The sequence below is a fragment of the Aedes aegypti genome, chromosome 3 (genome assembly GCF_002204515.2).
Source record: "Aedes aegypti strain LVP_AGWG chromosome 3, AaegL5.0 Primary Assembly, whole genome shotgun sequence".
In the NCBI taxonomy this organism is placed as follows: Eukaryota; Metazoa; Arthropoda; class Insecta; order Diptera; family Culicidae; genus Aedes; species Aedes aegypti.
Genome location: NC_035109.1, coordinates 187,735,859 through 187,745,058, shown reverse-complemented (window position 1 = coordinate 187,745,058; position 9,200 = coordinate 187,735,859). Strand labels below are relative to the sequence as shown.

Sequence of the window (9,200 nt, the reverse complement as noted above, 5' to 3'; positions counted from 1 at the left end):
AAAACATGGTTTTCCAAAACGTTCCTGAAACAATTGGCAAGTTGATGTTAACATTAATTATCGACGTAACATGGAAGACAACATTTTATAGTACAAGTCACTTGCATTTAAACCATATTTTTTGCTGTTTTTCTATGCATTCCATGACGTTTTCCTTAGGCGGCCCATATTGCCCCGATCACCCCTAATCAGAATAGCACTTGAATGACAAATTATTCAAAACCATTTCGACTAGACAGTATTAGTAATGACACTACTACACTACTATTTCAAACAAATCCTGATGGAGCTACTGATTTTCACAATGCTTCCTTTTCTTGGAAGCAAGGGAATATGGGTACTTTTCAAAAACTACCACGTCACAATACTAATAAAAAAAAGCAGTGTTCATGGGCGCCATTGCCTAGTCCGTCTGAGTATTGGTCCTGGTAGAGGGGAAACTTGGCAAAATCCAGACCGAGGGTTCAGCCTTGACAAGTTAAGCTGTCAGGCAGCTCCAACTGAATACCATACAAAAAAGCATGTTTATATCTTCCCAAAAACTGTTTATCATGGTCCAATCGCTTATCAAAGTGAATCCTGTGACCCAACGGTCTTCCCCATTAACAAACATTTCTTCCAGTAACCTTTGTGGAGATGCAGAGGAAAACACGGTCTCTAAATAACACTAACATTCCTCCCCGCAATCCCACCAGACTGCAAGGACGTGGCCGGCGCCGTTATTGACCCTGTATAAATATGAGCACTGAATTGTGCACACTGAAGAAGATTATGACAAATCCCAGCCGAACTTCTAGTTGATTCTTTGGGCATTTTCACTGACTTCGGTCAATCACGGAATAGCAACCATTGATATGTGTAGTCAGTCTAAGCTAAGCTAAGCACACTGGCATACTTTTACTTCTTAGCAGCCGCTTCTTTCATTTGCCATTACGTTCCCACTGGAAGTCTACTTCTCACCGTAGTGTTTTATGAGCTCTTCCACAGTTATAAACTTAAAAATGTAGATACAGTGAAATCTCCATGAGTTGATATTGAAGAGACCATCGACTCATGGAAATATCGATTCAAGGAACAGAAATCCTTTGGAAAGCTATTTCAAGGGACCATCATCTTCTTCTTGGCATTACGTCCTCTCTGGGACAGAGCCTGCTTCTCAGCTCAGTGTTCTTATGAGCACTTCCACATTTATTAATTGAGAGCTTTCTTTGCTAAAGTTGCCATTTTGGCATTCGTATATCGTGTGGCAGGTACCATGATACTCTGTGCCCAGGGAAGTCAAGGAAACTTCCATTCCAAAAAGATCCTGGACCGACCGGGAATCGAACCCAGACACCTTCAGCATGGCTTTGCTTTGTAATTGCTTTGTAGCCGCGGACTCTAACCACTCGGGTTCCAAACTTAAAAATTCACGCTAATGAAATTCGTTCCGTCGAAAGAGGGTCAGGTTAAAAATATAGGCTATTTTTTATGCATTATTCGATATTATGTGTCCAACGATCAAAACCGTTTAATTTTTAATATGTTCATTTATATAACGAATATTCAAAATTTTCAACATCATCAAAAATATCCATAGAAAATAAAGTTTTTGATAAATAATGAGAATTTAACTCTTATAGATACTGCAATAATTCGCTCCCAATACGACAATTCGTCCGGTGGGGTGTGCTGCTGTCGTCATGATGATGGTTGACGAGAGCAATGTCAAACTCATTCATGGTTTCAAAACATTCGGAACAAAATTTTTAGTTTTCACCGCTTACTTCACTTATGTATGAAATTGAATGAGATCCAATGGTAGAGAATTCATTTATCTACCCAATGGTATTTTTAGGGGCAGCGGACAATGTCCCGAAGCGTGTTTTATTCAAGCGCAAAAATCGCTCAGGCGAAAGTTCCAATGAAACTAACCTCACATATCCTGGTTTTCCAACCTCAAACTAGTGCTCCTACCAGCCGGATCTAAATTTTTATGAAAGTAGTGCAATAATACAAAAAAAACAAACGTATGTAGAACATAGAGAATGGATATTCCTACCTTTTTCCGCCTAACTGTTTCATTGTGAACCGTCTTATATCAGGAAAATAAAACATTTTTCCCCACAGCGGCATGTGATGGATGCGTGAAAAATCAAATCTCTCATCATCTGACTAGTTGCGCTACCAAAGTATAGATGGCTAACAGTATGTTGCGTTTTGCGATTGGAAGCGTATAGGGAATACCACAATAATTACCCTATTACAAATTTCGGTGCTATGGATCATTGAAGGTAGTTTTTGCAAGTGCTCACCGCATCAAAATAAAGGCGCCACTGTATATGGGATTTAACATTGTGACAGCATTGCTGTTCTGTCAAACACACAAGACTACGGTGGCGCTATCTATGCTTTTCATAGCGGCCGTTTTGGTTATTTTAATGATCCATTGTGATAATTTGTATGGTCAAACCATAACTGAACAGCAAATTTTTTTAAAGTTTGTTACATTTTCACATGAACGGTTATTGGAACACACAAAAATTCCTACTGATCCAATAGCCGCTCACAGGTAGTTTTTATACGAAAAATCAGTTTTACACTGGTGCACTGTCGGTAATCCCTGTGGAAGATCATGGTAAAGTATTTCGAATCAGAATTCTGAGCAAGGTGAAGAAAAATAGATACTTTAGATAACATTTTAGTGAAAAGAGAGTTTCCATAAAAAGTGAAGACTTTCTAGAGACTTGCACTAAAATGGAGACTAAATATCTGAAAAGTATCAGCCCAGTCATACTGAACTTATTTGGTAGACGAAAAGGAATGTACGGATATGACAGTAAAAATAAACCATCAGTACTGCGACTAACAAAACGGTTATAATAAACTACAAATCGTGCCGTCTACAAACCTTTCTCCAGAAGATATTCTTCCACAATCGTTACGAAATCACCTTTCAGCTCAATCTGTCCATTCATCTCGTTGACCCGTGTCACGATCTGTTTGTTGAGCCTTTTCTCTATCAAATATCGGAGTTCAGCTTCCAGTTGCCAAATGTCACCATCGATCCGTCTTATGGCCGTAATGATCCGCTGGCCACGGAACGATCGGTGAAGATATACCGGAAGCATGTGATTCTTAGTTCTGGCAACAAAATATTTGAGATCTGGCTTGGGCTGTGGCGGTTTCCATCCGGAAGGGTATTCGCTCTGGGCAACCGGCTTCGGTACAACTCTAGGGGCCAGCAGCCTTTCCACGTACTTCCATTCTGGAGCATTTTTGACGACTTCCACTTCTGGAAATTGAGTGATATCTCCAACGGGTTCCGAAGAACGAAATGACCCATTCCTCACCGGATTCGCGTGCAAAATCTGCGGGATGTACAGCAAATACTGCAAATTCAATACCCAGAAATCGATGCAAAACTTACCGGAATACTGAGAATTCCATTGCAAGGCAAAGCATTGTTGAAAATTTGAGGATTTCGGCAAATTTTCCCGATTGTGGAACGAACCAACATTTTGGGGCAGGCAAAACTGTTATCACACTGTTTTCCTCTTCGAGCAACGCGTTTGACAGCTCTTGTTGTCAAATCTTACGTAACACATGATCCAGCACAAAACGTAACTCCCAACATATGATCCACAAATGCACGAGAGCTAATTTAGGGTAACCAGCGTATTTTATTCACTGAAAAAAATCAACATGTCAAGGCCGTGTGTTTTACTTATTCGCTCCCAATACGACAAATCGTCCGGTGGGGTGTGCTGCTGTCGTCATGATGATGGTTGACGAGATCAATGTCAAACTCATTCATAGTTTCAAAACATTCGGAACAAAATATTTATTTTCACCGCTTGCTTCACTTATGTATGAAATTGAATTGGGAGCGAATTTCAAAATCTTTGGAATAATGAAAAAGTGTTGATTTTGTGTCTAAAATTGAGCCAATCCCATATTCGTAAACCTAACTAAAATCAAACATACAACATTCAAAACTATTTTTTTATGTGCAAGATGATTGCTCAATATCTTCATTATGTTGTTCAGATGTAGTAGAGTACATTTGGAAAAAATATAAGCGGATATATTTGAAACTTAGGTAAATTTAAGAAAAATACCACTTTTTCAATTTTTTTTGCTAAAAACAATCGAACAATACATATTTTTTTTTTTCAAGTTCGCTTCATTTACAATGATTATTACGAATACTGAACGAGTTTCAAAAAACTTATTATAATTTTAAGAGGACTTACGAGTGGATATCGGTATCTTATATATTACAATCTTGGTTAATATAACATATATAAAAAATCTAAAACCAAAAATTTTAGTCAATTTCTTTCAGTTTGGCTCTTAAATGGATGTAAATAATCCAAATAATGTTCCTATCTTAAAATAGCGCAATTATTATTTTTATTTCATATTTAACTACCAAACATTATCATAGAGATTGATAGAATAAATATTATTGCCGTAACCGCAACACATGCGTTGTTTGAAAAGACGAAAACAACAGGTTATATTCTAGTAAAAATTAAATCAATGCTCTCCGCTCACTCAGAATATTTTGTATTTTTATTACAAAATAAATAAACCGCATAATAGGTTCCTATTTTGAGTTTAATTTGAATATGAATTCAAATATAATTGAATATTGAGATAACATCAATTATGTGAAGGTATGTACAGCATAGTATAGGGTACGTTGTTGTAAAACGAAGTTCTTATTTAAGATTCTTTCTACAGTCAAGTTTGAATTTAACCTTTAACTGTTGTTTAGAACGAACATTTGGTTTACATTGTTTGAAAATAGCATTTCAGAAGAGTTTTGAAGTTATGACATAACAATTTTCTAAACTCAAGGGGGATAAAACACTTTTTATGATTTCTAGAATTATTGATTGAATTATATTGATATTGATTATAGACGCTATTTCTAGAATTATCGGATTTTATAGCAAAAATCATTGAAAAACTGGTATTTCTAATAATGTTACCTAAGTTTCATATATGTCCGCTTATAAATTGTCCAATAGACTGGCCCAGCTAAGTATGGGAGAAAAATAAAGTTGTATGATTCTACGGGGCACCCTCCAGGATTATTTCTTGGGGTTAGAGGAAGCCTTTCTGAAAAATTCAGCTCATTTGGTCGTTACATGAGTTGGCGCATTTGAATTGAAGTTAATATGGGATTTTCAGCTCAAACATATGAGCAACAGCACATCATCTACTGTTTGGTTCAGGAAAATTGATGATCGCGTTCAATTGGACCCAGAATGTCAAAAACACTACTTGATATAATAGCGAAGAATATTGTAGAAGATTGTACCATGATCAAAATTAATAAAGTTGGTGATTTAACCATCTGAAGTATATCATGCAATACTGCTTGTATTTCTTCAACATAGCTTGGAGGTAACCACTTAGCGCATCATAGCCACCTATGACGCTGGGCGAGCTGAGGCACATGTCGCATGCATATAAGTGACTGTACGGGAGTGCTGATTTAAACCTAACTTTCAACAACTGAAAAAGTAATGAAAATGAGATTAAATCTAGATACAATTTTCTGCAATTATGTTCATTAGGGTATCAACTAGTGTATTTGTCATTCTGGGCTTATTTGAACGCGAACAATTAGTATACGGAACGAAATAGTGACATAGAATCAATTTTCAATATATTTGAGACGAATATCCCATACAAACTTCATAACGATTGCGCCAGCTGGTGGAGCAATCAATAGGGTAACGACTGTTTATTTCGTTCATAACCACTAACAGTTGGCGCCAGCGGCAAAAATTGCAGACAACAACCTTTCGAACATTCAGTTTCTCTTACCGGCCGCCGAGCGGCGACACTGATGTTTGTATTCCTCTCACTGATCGCGCTACGCTGGATTCTCAAATTTCTCAAACTTTCAACACAAGCGCATGGAAGAATGGTAGTCGGAGAGCTGTCAAAATGTATGGAAAATAATGAAAATCGTAAATTGCTCGCAATTAGGAAACTGAATCAAAAAAGTAGTGATTAGAAATCATGTGTAAAGTGAAAACATAACTTTTTGTGTTTAGTTCATCTTCCGAGGTGCTTTCTTTGCTTCAGGATTTCGTTTTTACTACCATTGAAAAAGAGCCATCTATTGCCTTTTCAGTTTTGAATATCGCCCTATTGAGTTGAAATTTTGAGAGAGCGTTTTTCTTACCCTAAGGCTCATATCTAGGGGGTGCCCCGTTAAGTTTTACAACTTTTTTGTTTAAGGGCCAGTCTATTGTCCAAATGTACTCCACAACGTCTGGACAACGTAATATAGCACTTGAGCAATCAACTTGAGCATTGAAATTCAGTTTTGAATGTTGTATGTTTAAATTTTGATAAGTGTACGAATATGAGATTGGGTGAATTTTAGACATAAAATCAATACTTTTCCATTAATTCAAAGATGCATGTAAATGGAAACATTTTATGACTGTTAAATAATAGATGACACCTATGGCCATCAATATAAATAAAGCGTTCAAACTCAATATATCATTTGATAGTTTCTTACTTACTTGATGTGACGCCAGTCTCCTGTACGAATATGAAATTGGACCACTGTATATGCCACCGGGAAACCCGTATTATGGGACCACAAACTTTTAGCACCAAAAGTAGGCAAGCGACGGCTCAATCTTCATGGTTTTGAGTCCCTGTGACTCTGCTAGATCAGGCCTGCTCAACCTTTTTGGCTCTTTTTTGACATAAATGGATGGTGCGGGGCCCAGATAGCCGTAGCGGTAAACGCGCAGCTATTCAGCAAGACCAAGCTGAGGGTTGTGGGTTCGAATCCCACCGGTCGAGGATCTTTTCGGGTTGGGAATTTTCTCGACTCCCCAGGGCATAGAGTATCTTTGTACCTGCCACACGATATACACATGCAAAAATGGTCATTGGCATAGTAAACTCTCAGTTAATAACTGCGAAAGTGCTCATAAGAACACTAAGCTGAGAAGCAGGCTCTGTCCCAGTGGGGACGTAACGCCAGAAAGCAGAAGGATGGTGCGTTTGGAAAAACATTCCGATATTAGAAATTTTACTTCAAACGAAAGCTCAATATGTAGTATATTTAACTAATCCAGGTACATACATTTGAACGTATTTCAAATATTATGCTAGTTAGACAAATAAGGGCAAAAATCAGTCATCGACAAATTTCATCGGTAGCCTAAATTATAAGATACATTTTAATTTCACTTCATGGATTTGATGGATATACTGCAGAGCTTTCATTTGAGGTACAAATTTCCCATATCGGTCTATTGCTGCGAACGCACCAACCATTTATGTCAAAAATGAGACAAAAAAGTTGGGCAGGCATGTGATAGCTCAATCATAGATGAAAAACCACTTTTGTTCTTCTGAACCACCGAAATAACCCAGGAATGACCAACGGAGACATTTAAGTTTTTGTACCAAAACTAGGCCTGCGACGGCTCATCGATGGGGTTGTTGGTCTGATGGCTACCGCTTCTGCTTCATAAGCAGAAGGTCATGGGTTCAACCCCAGGCCCGTCCATTTCCTCGTACTTTGTAGTTGTATGGAGCCGACAATCGTGTGAAACTTAGAGGAAAACAATATGCACTCTGTCTCGAAAAACACCTAGAAGCTGGGTGTAAATATTTCAAATTGGGTAATATTTCCATATGCATTTTGATTAGTTTGAAAAGTGTGTGCAAGTTTCGTTGAGGAAAACAAAAACAAACTGTGTATGACGAACGTATGCGAATGTTCGTGAGTTCAAATGCCACTAAGCTCTATTCCACCAGAGAATATGATTATACTAGAGAAACGCGGAGAGGATTTTGACTTTGTTTATAAACAATATTTGCAATGACTATCAATAATTGAGCTCATTCAAACAATATTTCAGTGTGTGTGTCATCCTGTCAGTCGCTATAAGAAACCAAGCTTATCAATGACGTCACTTTCGTATTCGCTCCCAATACGACAATTCGCCCGGTGGGGTGTGCTGCTGTTGTCATGATGATGGTTGACGAGAGCAATGTCAAACTCATTCATGGTTTCAAAACATTCGGAACAAAATATTTATTTTCACCGCTTACTTCACTTATGTATGAAATTGAATGAGATCCAATGGTAGAGATTTCATTTATCTACCCAATGGTATTTTTAGAGGCAGCGGAGAATGTCCCGAAGCGTATTTTATTCAAGCGCAAAAATCACTCAGGCGAAAGTTCCAATGAAACTAACCTCACATAACCTGGTTTTCCAAACTCAAACTAGTGCTCCTACCAGCCGGATCTCAATTTTTATGAAAGTAGTGCAATAATACAAAAAACAAACGTATGTAGAACATAGAGAATGGATATTCCTACCTTTTCCGCCTAACTGTTTCACTGTGAACCGTCTTATATCAGGAAAATAAAACATTTTTCCCCACAGCGGCATGTGATGGATACGTGAAAAATCAAATCTCTCATCATCTGACTAGTTGCGCTACCAAAGTATAGTTGGCTAACAGTATGTTGCGTTTTGCGATTGGAAGCGTATCGCTTTTCACTAACACACATCGATCGTCTCTTTTGCATAACATCTCTTTGAGTCTCATTGAATTTGCTCGATTGGAACCACGTTTGACGGTTCAATTGGAACCTTTGGTTTCAGAATCCGCGCTCCTCTATATAAAAAAATTCTCTGTATTCCACTTCCCTAGTAAGAACGGGTGACGCCACTCTGATACGGCAGGTGGGTTAATGGTACGGTTGCCCTCATCCCGTTAAAACCCTGGCAGGCCTCCTAGTACGTTCGAAACTCGCCACCTCAGGCGGTGAAAGTAGGCTCAGTTGAAAATTCCTGACTAGCGTCGATCTGGCTCTGAACACGGTACCCTATGAAGGACCGTGTCAACCCCTGCATGGCATCCCTGCTCGCAAAGCAACCAATTTTCCAGCATTACCGAACAGGCCGAAAAGTCAGTAAAAACAATAATTGTAATTATTACCGACTATTCAGTAGTTGATGTTTTTACTGACTTTTCGTCAAAATAAAATCAAAACAAACTTATGCGCATGCGGGGAAGTGTCAAATGAGAATCTCCTGCTGTAAAATCGTCCGGCGCCGGGAGACACGGCTGTGGCAACCAATCTTTTCCTGCACCAAGGGGGTGGTCACTCCGCACAGAGCTGACGCATCAAATTGCGCCAACGTTTGTTTA

At 38.4% G+C, this 9,200-nt stretch overlaps 1 protein-coding gene across 1 annotated transcript; it reads right to left on the bottom strand.

Annotated features, from left to right (window-relative positions):
* Window positions 1-2,836: 2,836 nt before the first annotated feature.
* LOC5577385 (probable 39S ribosomal protein L49, mitochondrial) lies at window positions 2,837-3,667 on the bottom strand. The gene is made up of 2 exons (XM_001656417.2): window positions 3,410-3,667; window positions 2,837-3,350 (listed from the first exon to the last, which is right to left on the bottom strand). Exons 1-2 carry the CDS (start codon window positions 3,497-3,499, stop codon window positions 2,883-2,885), a joined length of 558 nt encoding a protein of 185 aa, XP_001656467.1. The 5' UTR covers window positions 3,500-3,667; the 3' UTR covers window positions 2,837-2,882.
* Between the last annotated feature and the right edge of the window lie 5,533 nt (window positions 3,668-9,200).

Coding starts and splice junctions, on each gene's coding strand:
- LOC5577385 (XM_001656417.2), bottom strand. CDS start 3,499: ATGTTGGTTCGTTCCACAATCGGGAAAATTTGCCGAAATCCTCAAATT. Junction 3,351..3,409: donor ATGGAATTCTCAGTATTCCG/GTAAGTTTTGCA, acceptor TACATCCCGCAG/ATTTTGCACGCGAATCCGGT.